At 38.1% G+C, this 19131-nt stretch overlaps 1 protein-coding gene across 1 annotated transcript; it reads left to right on the top strand.

Moving 5' to 3' along the window:
* Positions 1-33: 33 nt before the first annotated feature.
* Positions 34-18766, top strand: kiaa1328 (KIAA1328 ortholog). Its single transcript, XM_087801379.1, has 11 exons — positions 34-100; positions 810-856; positions 924-1024; positions 1727-1842; positions 10870-10994; positions 11582-11925; positions 12014-12232; positions 12299-12364; positions 12438-12496; positions 12583-12676; positions 18398-18766. Exons 1-11 carry the CDS (start codon positions 34-36, stop codon positions 18624-18626), a joined length of 1467 nt encoding a protein of 488 aa, XP_087657505.1. The 3' UTR covers positions 18627-18766.
* The last annotated feature ends 365 nt before the right edge of the window (positions 18767-19131 follow it).

Raw genomic sequence — 19131 nt, 5'->3', positions numbered from 1 at the left:
GTGCTATAATTCCTTAGCAACGCTTGGCTCCTGATGAATGCTGGCGGTTGTTTCAACATGGCGGCTGCTCCGAGGACGGAACTATTTACGATAAACGACGGTAAGTGACACGAAAGTACGCCAAAGACATGACTTATATTTGCGGGTAGTTGTCACATAACTTATGTTTATTAAAAGCAGGCCACGCGGTCTACTTTTAGGTTCGCGAGAGAAAGTTTTAGACTTTTGAGGAACTAAGGCGGCTAACAGTTAGCATAGGAGTGATGCAGCTGTCGCGAGTGAAGCCAATTGAATTGTTGATGTATTCGTGTCGTGATGTTTAGAATGTTGTTTTTTTTCTTCCAAAGTTATAAATCATTATATATGGGTGTCATTTGGAGCGGTTTAGTCACATGCTCCACGTATGACAAGAAGAGCTGTCACAGGATGTTGCCATCTCGTCCATTCGAATTTGGTTTCCGGAAAAAAACAATTGGTCACTTATATTAATATTATCAATCAGGTCATAATATTAATATAAATTATATTATTATAGTTAATACTAAGTTGGGTTTAACCTCTGCTGTGAGTATTGCTTGACACACTTTGAAATCTCTCTTCCATCCAAACTACTCCTTATCCAAACTACTTATTTATTTATTATTTTTTCAAATCCTCTGCTGCTACAAAACAATAAAAGGTGTCTCCAGAAATAGCAGTACTCGACAGCAGAGAAGTATCAAGAATTGGGCTCCTTTAGTCAGCAGACAGCCTGAAGATAATACTGAAGAAATGTTCACAGCCCTTCCCTCTGCTGTGTTGTCTTACAGAGAACAACTCTTCTCTGGATTCAGATTCCTTTGCTCCCTTAAAACAGGTACGACTGTGATTTTAATGAATAACAAATATTGAAACAATTGAGTGCATTAGTTCATATTTCGCAGGTGTCTTTTAAAAATAGCAGAATCCAGAACCAGGTGTGTTTGAAAGATCTATGTCCAGATGATAAACGCAGAATTGCAAACCTCGTTGAAGAACTGGCCAGGTATGTAAGGAACCATGTTGTATCTGTTTTATTTAAATTATTTATTTATTAGCTGTTGAGTGAACATGAACTGTATTGTATGTTGAGAATAAGGGGAAAGGATTGAAGAGGAGAATCAAATCAACTATACTTTATTCATCTCCATAGATAAATCTCAGAGAGAAATTCACAGAATGCGTTTAAAAGGAAAGCAGCCTCATGATGTCTTATTATATTCCTAGAGGGGTTGTAAAGAACATTCCTCCAATATCTTGTATTGAAAATTGTAAAAAAAATGCAAATTCAATATCTTGCAAATTAATTCAAATGATGGACACATTATCAATAAATAAATGGTTTATAATTACATTTAAATGCATTTGTTAAATTAATTAATTTGTTTTTTAAAAATAAATAATTGGTATTTAGTTCAACAAATGGCACTGTAGTAACAGGACAATTAAAAATGGCTTTGGACAATACTTGAGTGCATTAATACAACAATATATAAAGTAATTAATATATATATTTATTATATTAACTGAGTTTCACACAAACGTTAAGGGGGCCAGAAAACCAATCTGGTTTTGAATAGCTAGAGGTTGTGGTCAGGAGTAACTTGAAAAAGGACAAGCTCAGACAACCCTCGATTGATGATGACCGAAGAGAAAGAGAAATCACTTACCATGCAATGTTCAATTTTATGACATATCTCATTTTTAGAGTCAGCGAGGAAAAGGAGGAATCTGTGAAACGTCTGAAAGATGAACAAGGTCATTTTGAGCGCAAGATCCAACAACTGGAGGAACAGAATCACCTGATTGCAGAAGAGCGGGAAAGTATCCTTTCAAATGGAATAAATCCTGGATGAAAGGTGATTAAACGTCTTTACAATTTATGTACAGGAACTGATGTTAAGTAAGTAAGTAAGTAATATTTATTTATATAGCGCTTTTCGAGACTAGGGTCACAAAGCGCTTAGACAATCAAAACAATACTCAAAAAAGTACATACTTTAAAGATCAAGATAATACTGGGAACAACACATGAGTTCGAGAAATTCAAGGAAAAGCCTGAACAAATAGAAACGTCTTAAGGTGTTTCTTAAAGGAGTCAGTAGACTCCATCAAGCGCAAAGAGAGAGGAAGATCGTTCCAAAGCTTAGGAGCAACAGCCTGAAAAGATTTCTCTCCTCTGGTCCTGAGCCGTGTGCGTGGATGAGTGTATTACTGCAGAGTACATTTTCTTCACACCAGACAATACATTGACGTTTATTTTCCAAATAATTGTTTTCAAAATCCATAAAAAACGGTTTAATTCAAAGCCTCCCTGATTTACTCTCCGGTACTAGGTCTTGCAGCACTAGTTTGTTTCCATCTCATCCTGTGTAGGTTCATGTTAAATTCAGCAGGGGGCAGTATTGTGTAAGGCATAGATTTTCCTAGTCTGCTACTTTTTATTTTGGCATCATTTTCAACATAAAAAAAAGATTAAACAAATTCTAAAGTCTAATTTAACTTTCCGAATAGGTGGTTAGAATTAATCTATTGTCTACAGTTATATTGAAGAACAAAACAAATGCAAATGTTTACATGGAGGGCGAGTTGTTGAGGAAATATATTATTCATCAGCTAAAACAATTCATTCACCATGTTGACAAGCAGCTTGGTCGGAGTGCAAATTAGGTTTAAAAGACTGTGAAATATGAAGAGTAATTAACCCAGCCGGTAAATTGCTCGATTGGCAACAAAAACGCGGAGAGCACAACTCAATTAAAAGCATTTTGGCTCGGATGCTTGGCATTTTCACCAAACTTTTAAACTCTATTAAGGTGGTCATTGAGAGGGCAAAGTGGGTAGAACCTGGGGGGGACGGCGTACTTCTTCAAAGGGCATCCAAGAGTCAAGCACACTTGTCTCAGACAGAAGACACAGGCTCATTTGCAAAGGGATACACTTGAGGCGAACGCACTGAACTTTTATCTTGTCATGTCAGATTCCATCATGCCTCGGTTTATCTTATCAAACCGAAGATAAATTGTTTTTTCAACGGTCAAGGGAATGGTGAGTTTTCCCTCAGGTAACCAAGGATGAGAGGAAAAATGAAGTGCTTGATATTTGGGATGTTTGGCTGACATTTAAAACTGATTGGCAGAGGGGGTTGAATAGATTGTAAGAAGAATAGCCTGTGCTTTAGAATGGGTCAAAGTGGTGTTTCAACACAACACTCCCAGATGCGATAAATCCGCCAATCATTCAGTTGAAACAACACGATAACATGTTGGATTAAGGCCGAAAACTTTTGTCACTGGATGATAACACAGTTGGATGCCAGAAGATTTTAATCAGACATCAGTTATTTTAATAAGCACTCAGATTGACACTATTACATTGCAGATCCAACTGCAATTCTGTGTGTATCTATTGTTTCACATAAAGGTCACATTAGCTACGCCCAAAAAGACGGGGGCTGTAATGCTAGGTTCATGATGACTTGAGCAGATAACTAATCATTTGACATTTTGTTGTCATAACATCGATCATAAAAGTAAGTAATTTGTATTTATATAGCGCTTTTCTAGACCAGGGATCATGTGAATCCAAACAATTATGTAGTGGCTATAGTACAACGCATCAACAACCTTGACTTTTGTGTGTTTTCAAAATGATTCATGTTTTTTTTTTCTTCTCTTTTGATCCATCTCAATACTGGCATGCGGCTCTTGTTGCGATGAGTGCTTTGTATCAGATTGTATTTGTAACTTTTAAATATCTTACTGCTTCAGACAAAAACATTTTTTTTTTTAAACTTATTGTCTATGTTTTGTTGGTCGGAGACGGCTTTTGCTCAATGGCCAACAAGTGCCTTATAAAATGAAATGAAATTAACATTCAGATTTTGTCGATTTCATGACATTGTACTTGCACCTTTCTTAGTCTTATATGAGCAACATGCAATCTTGCATAGTGCGTCTTTAATATTTTTTGGGTTATTTCTACACAACTGTACAGTAAAATTCCTTCTTCTGTTCTACAATCACTTGCTAAAACCAATAGTAACTCTGTATTAATATACATTACTTATACTATATACTTAATTGATTATTTTGTACCATTTCAAGTTACTAAAGTTCTATCCAGTCTAGAAAAAATAACAATAAAGACTCAATTACTACTAAATATTTACATTTTATGTAGAAAAAAGGGACACAAAACTCCCCACTGAATTGGCTGTAGAGGTGTTGCTGTGTGTATCACTTGCACATAAGTTTTTTTCTGATTAGTTATTTAGTCATTTCCACCGTAGAAACAATTAATTCCGCGTACGTCAAATGCAGCTATGTAACCTGTGTCCTTCTATTAATTTCCTGTCGCTGCCTCCTTTCAGACACATCCATACTCGTCAGTCTCCGCCCTCTCACGCTCATATTCCCGCTAAGGCTCAATCTGTTCAGCACAGTGTGCTGAAGCAGGCATTAAAATATTCCCTCCTTCTGTGCAAATTTGTTCCACCTTGAAGTGGATTTCATTATTTTATTTGAGCCTCGGCCTGACAGGGAAGTGAATCATTTTGACAGGGCCTGTCTGAAGCCTCTTCAACCTGAGCCCTTGATTCTAAGTATTTTTGGAGCTTGGGGAGGAGTAAGTTATTGTTAGCATTTAGGATCTTTGATGTTGACTTGGGGCTAGTTGAGTTCTCAGCCCTCGTCTGCTGGAACCAACCGATGCGGATGAAGCATGTTAAGTGTATCTAAAGAGGAGTTGGAAATTAACAGTCGCACTTATGGATTAAGATTGTTTATAGTTCTCTACAGACTCTAGCAACACATTCAAGTACTTTTTTTTTTTTTTACCAAATCCATTTCCTTTCCGTTCAACATCCCCAGGCTCTTTTCATTCGAGTCATGAATGAAGATGACAAGGGAATATAACTTTTACGTTCTGAAATGCCGAGGTCAGCCCTCTGGCTCAGCTTCTTTTTCATCACTGTCTTTACTGCTCCAGAATGTTCAGTCACTTTGATGCAAAACTGTTTCTGTAAATATTCATGTGACTTCAAGAAAACATTTCTACTCTAATGTTCTCTTACAACGCATAAGTATTTTGTCTTATATGGTCAACAAATCTGCTTCTATTCAATTTGAACACTAAATATTTTGAAGTAAGCTAACTATGTAATTTTAAACGTCAAAGAAATGTTGCTTGTCACCTGACTTTCCCAATTACTCACTTAATATGTGTTTTGGTGTGATTAAAGTCTGTCTACACATTAGATTGAAGAGACAATTAAGGGTTCAGTTAGATCAAAACAAGAAACTAATTATGGCTATATTTTCTGCATTTTCTATTTTCTTAGCATCTATTTTTCTAACATGTAAACCCACATAATCTGAATATTTTTGCTTTTGGTTGTGCTCAAAAAGTCATATTTCTAGTGTATTTAAGTGGACTAATGTCCATCTCATCACTGTCCGGCTCTTCATCGTCTGACAAGTGTGAGTCATCATTGTTTCCTGAACATCATGGTTGAAATAACGATTCAAACGTATCATAACTTTGTCCAGCTCACTAGTCCTGCTTGTTAACATCCGTGTCAGAAAAATGCACCAGAGTTTGACCCACTTATGACGACCAAACATTGTAATTGCCTACATCACAGATGAAAAGTAATTTCTTCTCTCTGATGTCTTAGCTGGAATAATGTCACAGACTTATTAAGACCCTACTTGAAACAATAATTAAACTGCTTGAAACCGTGAACATTTTCAAAATATTAATAGTGGCGAGATATATTGAATAGACTGCTTGTCACAGCAGGAAGCGGTTTTATAAAATGCCTCCAATATACTTTTTGTTACTAATGCCATGTAGTAGATACAGTCCTGTAAAAGTTAAAATAAGTCATCTGCTTCTGTCTGGTTCAGAGATTTTGATTCTGGTAACTTCCGTTTGCACTTGCCCGAGACGATGAACTTTTGACCCGTTGAGTCCTGAATATCTCATATGAAAACAACTGTGACATGTCGGCTTGGATTTGTTTCTGTATTTATTCTGAAATTCAAATCGGAACAGAAAATCAATTTTCTTTCTACTTTGACAGTAGAAATGATGCTGAGGTAGCGGAAAGATTCAGAAAATGTCAATTGTAGGGAATAATAACTTCCCTGTTGCTTCAAGGTATGACCTTTAAACATATTTGACTTAAATTGACAGATACAAAGGTGATATAAATTATATTTATGTATTTTTGTTCCATTTTTGTCATTATAGAACAATTATTTATTTAGAAAAAATATGCTTATTATTAAAAAATTGGCATTATAGGGGAAATAGTAAAAGAATAAAGAATTTTTGTTGAAGTGTCTTGAAAGGATGTTTTAACACAAAATAAAAGGGAATTACAGACTAATCTTTAAAAAGTATAGTAAAGTAAGATAATGTTATGATACACATATGTGCTCTTTTATATATGCATTTAAATTACAATGTTGTATTGAAATACTATGTAATTAATTTATACCTAAAACTTGAAAGACAAGGTTGGCCATGTGTTTCAAAAATACAGCAACCTTGAAAGTCTATTTCACTCAGTGGCTTCACACTCATGCTGGGAAACAGCTTTTCATAGCTAATAATGTTTACTGTTTGAATATCCTGATTAGACACAACCTCCCGCATGTGTCCTTCCCTGTGAACGCTGTATTATAATAACACCTTGCTAGACTCTTCACATCTGTGGAAATGTGTGCAACAACCCAGAGTTCATGGTCATAGTGGGCGTACGGATCTTCTTTCCGAGTTTTAAAGCCCTTTGATATAAATAATTTACCAGTTTGACCACTTAAATTCATTCAACAGTCACCACTGTGTTTTTGTAAATGCATTCGGCCACATCTACTGACAGTTTTGCCATTAATGCTACAAACATTTTAATGTTAAGTTAGAAGTTACCTTGTATCCAACCGGTTTACCAATATTTTCAGTCAGAATCGGCTTCAATTCATTCATTTTAAGTAGGATATTTCTACCTAAATGTTACTTATTTTGTAGTCCAACTACAGGAGGGTTGGGGGGGATGGCGATGCATATGCCGAAAAATATGCCATCTCGCGCCTTTGGCTATGCAGATTTCCATCTCCTGAACGTTCAATGACTTTTTGACATTAAATGGGCGGGCGTAATGTCTTTCTGAAGAAGCGATTGGTTGGACGAGAACAACAAACTAAAGCAATAACACTAAACTAAAGCATGCACGAAGAGTGGAAGAACCTATTCTTAAATCTTAGCAAACCAACTTGATAAGTTGCCAGTGTCTATGTTTACATGAGACCGATTTAACAACCAGCTCAGCCTCATGAAAGAACGATTTATTATTGGCGGTTTATCCATTCACATCAGGCTCATAGATGAAGCGCTGGCCTCTGGATCTGGAACTCCGGGTTCAAGTCCCTGTTACTTTAATTGTTTCGCCATTTAGTTATGTATATATTTCATCGTTTCAGCATGTATTTATTTAAGTATTTATACATTCCGTCTTTCATTTATTCATGTATTTATAATTTTTTTCTTTTATTTATTTCGACATTTTTTGGTTGTATGCAAATTAAGTGGGCGGGATTATGATAATGATTTATGATCAGCGCTGATGTAGATGTGAAGATAGTTTCGATCACATTCCAACAAATATTGTGTATAATGTGTTTGGTTGTACTGCGTTTACCTTTGTGTCCTATTAACTACGTTGTTCTTGTGATCAGAGTACATGAGTAATTCATTCCTGGACAGCTGGGTGAGCAAACCACAATGTAATGTCTCTCTTCAAGTCTAACAAATTGTATAAATACTCATGTAGTACATTCTTCACAATAAACTCTCTGGTGTGAATTATGTCAGAATATAAACAATGTAAAGAAAAAAGAGAGTTAGCCTGTTATTGAACGTTAGGTTATTCCTCATAACAATGTCTCTAATTGTTACTAATGTCAAAATTTATAAAAAGCTGCATTACAATAAAAAAAATTATCTCTTAAAAAACATAATCAGTAACAGGGGATTGAACCCGTAGAGGCCAGTGCTCTACCTACCAATGTGCCAGATGAGCTGGTGATGTGAATAGATAAACCGCCTGGTTGTTAAGTCGGTCTCATGCACATGAACACTGGCAACTTATCAAGTTGGTTTGACAAGATTTCAGAAAATGTTCTTCCACTCTTTGGAAGGAGGAAACGACCGTTCACAAGATGGAAATCTGCGCCGGCGATCGTCTTAAATTACGTCACAAATATCTGGCCCCCCATATGAAATTTCATGCCTTCGCCTATGGTACAACACTCGCAAAACACGCTTCGGTATATATACCTTTAACCCTTACTGCTACCGCCATCTAGTGGTTGAAGAGCGAATCAGATCTGGTTGATGTAAGAACGAGTACGACTAGTGTTTTAAACTTTTTCATTAAGATGTACATTCATTTAGAAGTATTTTTGTTTTGTTACACCTTAACTTGTTTGCATCAAGTTAACATGTTAATAATCTATAATGAATGACACACAGCACGGGCTCTGAGGTCTGTGGATCAGAATCTACTTATGGTTCCACGCACACGGTTCAGGACCAGAGGAGAGAAATCTTTTCAGGCTGTTGCTCCTAAGCTTTGGAACGATCTTCCTCTTTCTTTGCGCTTGATGGAGTCTACTGACTCCTTTAAGAAACATCTTAAGACGTTTCTATTTGTTCAGGCTTTTCCTTGATTTTCTGGAACTCCTGTTGTGTTATCAGTTTTATCTTGACCTTTAAATTATATCATTTATTGAATATTGTTTTGATTGTTTAAGCGCTTTGTGACCCTGGTCTGGAAAAGCGCTTTATAAATAAAAATGACTTGCTTACTTACATATTGAAATTTCAACCAAACATATATGCCAGTGTTAACCCTGTTTTAAAGTTGTTTTACAGCATAAGTCGAAGAAGTCCAACATCTGAATCTACTACATTATATTCCCTTGAAATTAATGTTCCTAATTTGCTTCATAGCCACATGAATAACCTATTATATATTGAATGCTAATCCGTTAGAGTTTAAAAGCATTTTAATCATTCATGGATTGTTGTTTAACAAATCATTAACCAAATATTATTGTATAAACTTCATTTGTAACTTTGTTCCTAAAATGTTGCAGCTTTATATTCTTCTCCAGTGCCTCTGTGTAGGAAGCAACAATAATTCTTTATTTTTTTGGAGTGTTGTCCTTGTGTTGCCCTCCAGTCTTCCTAAAATCCCTCCATCGACCAGATTGGTCTCAGGGTTGAGATGCTGCTGTTAGACGGCAGGTTCAATCAAAGTGTTCTCACACAATCCACAATGTTTATGGAAGCAGCCGCAGCAGTTATCTGAAGTCTGGCTCTCAATTCAAACTCTCTTTCTTTCCTTCTGTTTCATTTCCGCACCCAATTGAAGTCTTCTAACAACGAAAAGTGTCCTCTTATGAAGCGCTTTGCCGGCTGCTTCCTCAGCGAGACTCCACTTTGAACTTTGATTTTCTTTCAAATGGGGAGTTTTCTTCAAAGTGATGTTGGGAACTCATCAGCCGCAGCACGAGGGCCGCCATCATAAAAAGATATGGGCTGCATAAAGACGCTTTATGGTCAGCCCGGATGGAAGTGTGTACACCACCTTGCTTTATTGCACAACAGTTTGTATGCAGGTTTAGAACGCAGGTGTGATTTTGGGCTCTTATGTGTCGATGGGTTTGTGAGATCTAGAACTATTTAGTGGACATATAACGGTTTGTGTATTGGCTCTCTATTTTAATCTTCTCTCTGTGCTGCTGTGGCGGTGCCACTGTCATTAGCGGGCTCCCGAGGCTCAGCGGTGGTACTGCTCCAGATTAGCTTTCTTGTGTCTGCCAGCTCTCTGTCTGGCAGCAAGCTTGGCATGGACCTGCTCCGCACAGCTCGGCCCGACCCAGATGGTGGGAACTCCGTGCCACAACAGCAGCACTACTTTCTACTGGCCTCCTTTTACCCTCTTTTCTCAACTTCGCAGGGTTGTCCCTCTACTTTTCAGTGTCTCTAGATTGACATGTTACGTATGAAACCATCAATTGCAAGTCAATTTTCATTTAGTTGTGTTAAATCACTTTTAAAACCCATGTTTATAGGAATTGTCATTACATTTAACAATTAATTCAAGTATTTTGTGATATTTATTGTTCTGCATAGTTGACTTTTTCAAGTCTGCTGTAAATTATTCTATTTTCTATTTTCTCCCTCTATTATCCATCTCCTTGGCCACCTCTTTCCTTTCCTCCCTATGTTTTTCTTTGTTTCCTTGTTCTTTTTCTTTCTCTCTGCCTATTGTTTTTTCTGATTTTACTTGTTTTCTTACTTGCTCTCCTTTTGATCCTTTCTACTTTTCCCCTTTTTACAGTCTGATTCCATAATGTTCCCCTTCATTATTTCCTCTCATTTTTTGTTGAATATTATTTTTTCATAGTTGTTTCCTTCCTTTGTTATTCTGAAACGTGCTCTACTTCATGTGATTCTATCTTGCTCTTGTATTTGTTTTTCTTTCCTCAATGTTATTCATGTTTCTCCTAATTTTTTCCCATGTTCATGTCTTATTATTGCTCATATTATTTTCTTCTACTTTATTCTTTTTTTTTATTGTAGAATTTATTTATTCACTATTTTCTCAAAGGTTATTCAGAAATTCTGAAAAGGTCATTGGAGGTTATCGTTGAAACTCTAGGGACACTGAAACTAAATGAAAAACATGACCTGATCTACACAGATTTTTTTTATTTTATTTATAATTCATTATCATGGAATCGATGCTTGTTTTTCGCCTTAACGTTCACTCTTTAGATATGCAGCAGCAATACAGAGAGTGTCAGGAGCTACTCGGACTCTACCAGCAATACCTCTCTCAACAACAGGTGAAGCTCAACCAGTCCATTGCAGAGCTCAACCAGACGGCGGGCCAAAGCAAGGTAACTGATGACGTTAAAAAGTAAAAGAATGTGTGACGAATTGTTGCATTTTATATGTAGTTTAATATGCTCATATATTAAACTAACATAAGGTTACCGTCTGTAGGACTGCTCACACACAGAGCAGATTCTTCAGCACATGCGCAATGAGGTACAAAGCGTCCCTGGTACAATAACTAAATGATGGGTGGGATGAAAAAAAAGAAAACCTTTCTGAAAGCTAAAACAAGAGCTGGAGTTCTGTCCAAAAACAAGTTTGAATCTTGAGTTGAACCGTGTTTTAACGAGAGATGAAAGCACCCAATAATTAGATTAGATGAACTTTATTGATCCCTCTGGAGATCTCCTTCAATAATGCAGCATTTTAAACAATTCTGAAGCCATTAAAGCGAAATAAGGCAACTTGTTTAGAATTGTAGTCAACAAATACTAAAATGTTATGCTATATGAGTCCTTTACGAACAAGATATATACATATTGTTTTCTTAAAACAACTTTAACCCACTCTGTATTTTTTGTTTATAAATTATATTGAATTGTTCAAAGTCAAAGAGTGTAATTGTATTCTGTTCTTTTGTTCTTTGCAGGTGCAACATAATGGATCTCACGTAGCAGACAGCCAGGAACCTCCGTTTGACGGCTCATATCTTGGCTTTGCTTCCACTCGAGCTCACAAAAGTGAGGGAGGAAAACGAGGAAAACAATCTGGTAGCAGCCTCCCCTCTCTTTCCAGTGATGGTGAATTTTGCTCAAATGATAAGCGGCAACATCAGGAAGAGTCTGTTAGCAGGAAGTGTCGGTTCAAGTCCCGCGACAGATGTGCGCACAATCAACACAATGGCCATTATGATGGCTGTGAAACACAGCGACGGGTTCCCTCTTACTGCCGTCCCCCAGAGAATAGTCTCCACAACCACTGCAATTGTGAAAGGTAATCTTTGTTTGTTCCATTTAAATTCCGGGCTTGAAGCTAGCTGAGCGCTCGTGTTTAAGAAAATCATACACATGATTACCTGCAGGAACCACTGCGGGACTAGCATTCCCTTACACAGCAAGGAGGCTCTCACCAGCCCTCTACTGGGGCACAGGAGCTGGGAGGAGAAGAGACACCAGCTGCTGGTGCAGAAGATGCAGCTGGAGAGGGAGAGGGAGAAGCTGCAGGTTCGACTGGCGGAGCAGGATGAGATGCTCAACAGACAGAATCAGCTGCTCAGTCAGTCACGGCTCAGCTACAAAGGGTAAACTTTCTTGCCATGATGTCCCCTTTGAATGCACAGAGTGGGTTTTAATGTGTTTCAAAACAGTTTTCAGGAAGTCAACCAGTCTGTTCTGAGCAAGGGTGGACAGCCGGAAGTGGAACATCCTTCTGGGTAAATATTGTCTGCTCACATTTTGTGACCAATAGAAACACAATAATTTATTTCTGTTGTTAATTTTACCTAGTATTCCTGTTGCTGAGTACGACAAAAATATACAACAACACCAGCCAATTCCTGTTAGTGGTGAGTACATATTTTAGTTCAACTCAACACATTATTTATTTTATTTAATAACATTTTACGTACAAAATCGGCTTGTCTTTCAACAGTGGCTTCAGCGAAAGCCAAGATGGATGTAGCAACATCACCTGCTCCGTCTCATTCAAGCCAGAGAGCAGCGACCAACCAGTCAATCAATACCAGGTAACATTTCAATAGTGTCCTTTTGATTTTTTTTTAAGATGGACAATAATAAGTGGAGATTATATTATTTTATTCACTATAAATGAGCTATTTCCTTTTCAAACATCAGGCTCAAAAGAAAGTTTCGGCTGGATCTTTGAAAAATGCCTATCGCAGGTTAAAGACATTTCTATTAAGAAGGTTATGTGATTTTTCTGCTGGCGAAAATTGAAATCTTCGTAGAGTATTTCAAAGAAACCTTGAGGATGTGTTGATAATGGGAAAACTAACCTAGCATTTTATCACATCCACGAAGAAGCTTATGTAATCATTAGGGTTTTACTGTCAGACTGCCTGTAGACTTCTGAGCATTTATAAAATTATATTTTCAAAAAATTTGGTGACTCAGTTTTGGTGGTTTCAATGAGTTCTATCTGGATCCTGGAAGGGTTTTTCACTGTACGGCGTTATGGTTAATATGTTGAATTTTTTGCCGGATCAAAACCAGTTCTGGATGGTATTGTGCATGTTAAGCAACACACTTAACCCTGATAGCTGATGATGGTTTTGCTGGCGTATGATATGCATATGAAGTATGAATGCGTGTCTTAAGTGCTGTGGGTGCTGAAAAGCAAAGGGAGCATAGAAAGAGCTTCTTCTTAAGTAAGAGTTACCATTCTAACTAATGTGAAAATATCCTTTAACTGAAGTGACAAAATGCTTTATTGTTTTCCAATACAAATATTTTGTTGAATTTACAGTGCGTTTTTTTTAATAAATCTGTGTAAAATATGCTCCCTGAAAGAGGTATGTGCTCCATCAGTGCATTTCTAGACCTAAAGTTGCCAATACTACATATCCATTTTCCCGATGTAAGAGATATTATTTGAACCCTGATGTTAATAATTCAGCCTGATGTGAAGGCATTTGTTCTATGAAGGTTTGTGTAACTGATTTAATATCCAATTTCAAATTTAATTTGAGCAGGAATGGTACTTTTTAGGTTAATGCCATTTTATCATTTGCAACACTTCTTACTTAGTTTAGGACTTTTTGGGATTTTCAACTGTGGATTTTACCAAGCGTGCTTGTGCAGTGGCCAGCCTGTCAGGAGACATGCTGCGTTCCATTAGTCGGCTTAGTGGGGACTCTGCAGCAGGTGTAATTGAACAGACTTCTGGATGCACATTCTGCCCTCCATTCTCTCGCTGCAACAGAAGTAGAGAGAGCAGGAGTGACGGGGGGAATGTTAAAAGTGTGTTCAGGGGTGAGTGAGTGGTGAGAGCATTGGTTAAAGTGAGAAAATGGGAGGCGAGGAAAGATGGAGCAGGTGAAGATGGATAGAAATGGAAGTCGTGAGAAGACGGAGCGTGGAGAGGGATTCTGAGTGAGTCTCAGAGTGCATGCTGTGACAGGAGAAAGTTGCTGTTGCATTAAAAGCTTATCTGATGTTAGAAGTTAAATTTTATCAGACATATTCATGTATGACTGGAATGTTAATAGCTTGCATACATTTCACTCTCCTTTCACAAAGTAATTCATTTTGTGATTTAGACGGCTGCTGAGCAACTTCAAATTGGAAAGCTGATTATTTAAAACCTTTTAAACTTTGCAGCTTCCATTTAGTGAAAACAGTACATCATAGTCCTTGGCAAATTTATTTCTCCCAGATGCCTATCATTTCTGTGAAATGACCTACAATACCAGAGGTTCACAGAAAGTAAATAGAAAATGCATGTTTTTGTAGAGCTCTAAAACTCTCGGTATAGAAGTCGTTCTATATAAGCTGCTTTCATACATATTTCTTTCTTTAGATAAGCAAGGACATTGTAGCAAAGCACAAACATTGAAATAAAATGAGAGCAAGATTATCAATAGACAAAATGATGTCTATTTTCGCCGCACAAATAATCAGAGGCAGAATGAGGAAACATAAAGCTACAGTTCCTAATCCTGTGACCTTCGTTTTGCGATAGTTTTTGCAGGATTGTCACTCATTTTGACATTTCTGCTACTTCACTAAGGTTAGGTTGGGAGTTTGTCAGAACTGCTGCATGCAAGGAATTACACTTTCCTCTCCCCATGAAGTCATTTACTCTGGTTACACCTGTGATGACCCCACTAAAAATGACTGAATATGCATGAAAATGAATAAAACTGCTTTTCAAGCCGGCCTCGCTGATCAACACCCTGAATACAAGTCGGTGATCGTCAACAGTCGCCGTGATGGGATGTAGTCATAGTAACCACTGAATCCTCATTTTTAAATCATGTTTCATTCAAGAGGAAGTCTCTCCTTCTTTTGTATACATTTCACTTTTGCACTCTTTTTGTATTCCATCAGTTAAGTGCAGCGTTCAAGTTAACACGCAGGGGAGCTTGATTTCTTCATAATGCCAGCTGATCGAGCTTGGCAATCGTCTGTATATATATATATATATATAAGTATGTGTGTGTATATATATATATATGTGTATATGTATATATATATATATATATGTATATATACATGTGTATATATGTATATGTATATATATATATATGTATATGTATATATATGTATATATATATGTATATATATGTATGTATGTATACTTATTATTATTCTTTTTTCATGACTCTTCCAATTGTTATTTCACTTTTTAAGGGGTTGTACGACCCTCTAGATGTGGCTGTGTGAGACAATACGAGGCCAGTTACATGGAAATAAGGTGTATTTTGCATCTAATTGTGATGCGGCTTCAATTGGCATTTTCCAAATCTGACTAACATCACAATAGACTTCTCACTCTGCATAGAAAATCGGTTGATGCTTAAGGCTCGGGTCTTGAGGGGGTCTCTTTTGCGTGTCAGAGGGAGCAATTATATTTGAGCTTGTCCCCTCCGCTCCTCCATTGCCTATTAGTTGTTTTCCAGCTCAGGGTGTCTTGCTCCCAAAAGGTAGAATGGGGTTCACTTGGACAGGCAGACGGCAGCAGATCTGCATCTATCTAACCCCACTTTAGACAAAGAGATACATAGTCAAGTCTGTGTTTATGAAGTCAGAGGTTTGTGTGCTTTGTGTTGTTGCAGATATATCACGTATTGTACACTTGGTCATGACTGGAAGATTAAGGTTTTGGCGGCCATCTGCTGTAACCCTTTATTGTACTTCTGCAGTAAGTTAAAAACATTCAGCAAGAAAATATAAATGGACATTGGATCAGAGATGTGTAGAAAGACAGAGATGTCCCGGAAACGCCAACCAGCCTTGACAAAAATCTCTTGTTTGAAATGGAATGAAAGCTTTGTCTAAAATGAATCCTCCTCCGACTGTAAAATCTGTCCAGATTATTCCTCTTCCACTCGGCAACAACCCAACCCGCGGCTGTCAAAACCTCAGCACATTCAATCTTCATGTGCAAATTGTCAAACAAAGCTGGGGGTTAACATTAAGTGACCTTCTTAATCCCTTCATGAATCCTTGGCTAGTTAGTAATGAGACAGTTCCAGCACGCCCGCCCATCTCATCTCCGTCCTTCCTGCCATCGCCCGCCTGCTATTGATCAGTCTTGAAATTGACATGCGGGATATACACAGTGGCCATTATAGATTTTTTATCGTACTGTTTGGACTGCAAATGAAAAGGGGCGCTGGGCCGAGACGGCTTTCTTTAATGAAAGAAGGAGTCAAACAAGCAGGGAAAGTTGAGGGAGGCAGCAAGAGGCAGAGTTTTTGGAATTTCGACTGAACCTGAACTTGGATGTCAGATGGGTAGGTACACATTCTCCTAATGCAGTTTTTGATTGAACAGTGGTACAATCTGATGATGATGTGATGAAAGGTGTGGTGGTGGTGGTGGTGGTGGTAGTTTTCAGGACCATATTAGCTAGAAATGCGTAGTCATGACTTGAATGGCCTATAACTGATTAATCCCTTGGCTTCACTGAATGTGCCTTCATTGTGTTCATGGAATCTTCCCAGCTGTTGCATCCTCGCATGATCAAGTCAATTGCAGATTCTTGAGACACTGTGCTCCCCCTAAATCTGATCACAGCAATAACAGCTCAGTAACATAACGCAGAAATGTATGTGTAACCGAGGTTTAGATCCAGTATCCAGATGAATGATGTAAAGACGAAGGATGAGCAAATACTTTGTAAACGATGGTCAGCAAAAAGCAGGGATGTCATGGGGAAGTCTGTTGAAGTTGGAGATGATTTTGACAAGTTTAATGGACTTTCTTGAAGTGTTTGCTCATGATTTGGCCTACAAAAGCCCGCTGCTGAGTTGACAAGATCCATTAAGGTGCATTAAAAATTGCTTTCGTTACAAAGATCCAAAGTTTTCTCCTGGATGTGTTCAATTTGTTGGATCTGCTCTGGCCCAAATGTATGATTAATGTTCCGTTTGAGGGGGGTTAGCTAACTAATAACGTCACACACATTTGTGCCAATAAATGAAGCTCTTTGTTCCACTGTGTGCCCTCAGACATTGGCATTCCCGCTCGACTTTTGATATCCCCCCTGCTCCCCCACGTTCACCCCCACCTTGCTGCCCGCAACCGACCAGACTGTACCCCCACTCCTTCCACGCTGTTATAGATTGAGAACCGATGCATTATTCATCTCCGACATGTCGTTTGTTGATGGATGGCTGTTTGAGAGCTCTGTCCGTTAAATAAATCAACAAATAAAAATGCAAATTCTCACATTTCACCAGCCAAAGCCCCTCCCCCATGACTCTAGCTGCCCCCTTTGCGCTCCACAATGCTGCACTCGCTCTCCGTCTCTGTTGACGGGCAGGAGACCCGAGGAGAACGAATTTACTTACTCGGGCTTTGCTTACTTTTTGCATCAGTTATCACTCATCACGCTCAAAATGCGCATACATTACATTATTTAAAAAAAAACAACAAACATTATGAAATGACGCTCCATGTTTTCGAGAAAAAAAACACATCAAGGTCCATAGTTGCGTGTCGGGAACACAAATTACAACATGATTGGATGTTCTCCCAGCATGTCTGCCCGCTGACCACTCGCATGCATATCAACAAGTATCCGGCAGAGACGGGCCTCACCTGAGAGCGGCGTGTCGAGCTGCGTGATGCAAATGGATGCAGCTTTAAACGAGCGTAGAATAATGTTAGCAACTTCAGTGGAGCGCATTTTAAAGAATTCATGTTTTGTATCTGGAATGGCCATCGTTCGCCTGTGCATACACTGAATAATTTATCAAGCCAGCCAGACTGAGGGATTGAATCTCTATTAGCTTAATCTCCCCCGTTTTGGTTTATTTATTTCATTGCAAACACCCTCATTCTTATTCCAGGAAGGAAGAGGCAGGTTCGCCTCCCTTCTTCCCCCTCACACCTGCAGAAAAAAAACGGTTTCCTGCCAGGATGCTTGAGCAGTTTTGATTTGTTAACGCCGCTTGTAAGGGTTCAGTGGGCAGGATTTAGTTTTTCGACTTTGAATCAAGATTACATTTTACATTGGCCGTGTTAACAAGGCAAAGAAGAATATTCCAGTCTTCTAGTTCGCTGCTTAAATTTCGCCGTGTTGTTGCCGTCGTTCTCACCCCTGAAGAAGTTGAGCTCTCTGTGTCGGCTTCATCGATACCATCACACAATGCAAGCATGCTCATTGAAACCTCCCCCTGCCCACGGGGGCTTGACTGGATTCTCTGCTTTTGAATAAAGTTTTTGTTCATTCACCATGAATTCAGTTGAGTGGTTGCAACTTCTGCTTTTCTTCCCAGGTTGGATTTTTCTGGGGTCGAGTTATTGGATATCGTCTCTCCAGCCTCGGCACCGAAGCAGCTCAAACAATCCACCCGAAGGCCCACAACATTGCAACATAGACACACCTTCTCCACACCAAAGCCAGTCCACAGAAGTCTGCTCACCCCTGCTGGGAGAATACCTCGAAGTGCCCAAGTAGACTTGGAGGAAAGCCAAATACTGGAGGATATTTTTTTTGTTTGCTGACAAAGAAAACTTGAATGTCAGAAAATATTTTTTTATCTTTTATTTTTCTCAAGTTGAAAATGTTGCATGTTGGAATCCTTGCTGTACTTCTGGTATCTCTTTATTTTAAAGTTGAAATAAAAACTTTTTATCAAACATCATTTGTGTTTTGTGATAAGTTGATGGATTCCAATGATTCAAAAGTTTGCATTAATCATGTGTGTGGTGGTGCAACATTTAATTTTGGAGTGTGATCATTTATTGGGAACATAGAGCTGAGGTGGTTCAGCCAGCACTGGTTTCCAAAAATGTCTTTAATCCAGGAAAAGAAAGTAGAAAATGTTGACATGATGTATTAATGAGTTGCATGAGATTACATAATTTCCCTCACCAGAGGCCATTTCACTTTTATTATGAAAACGGGGCAACGAACATCAATCTTAAAAAAAAGAGTGTTTAAAAATAAGGAAAATGATCTAATGAACTTTTAATTTTATAATGAATATATAATTGTTGATTATAGAAG

Source organism: Callionymus lyra, chromosome 10, assembly GCF_982586985.1.
Source record: "Callionymus lyra chromosome 10, fCalLyr1.hap1.1, whole genome shotgun sequence".
Lineage (NCBI taxonomy): Eukaryota > Metazoa > Chordata > Actinopteri > Syngnathiformes > Callionymidae > Callionymus > Callionymus lyra.
This window is presented reverse-complemented; position numbering and strand designations above follow the sequence as displayed.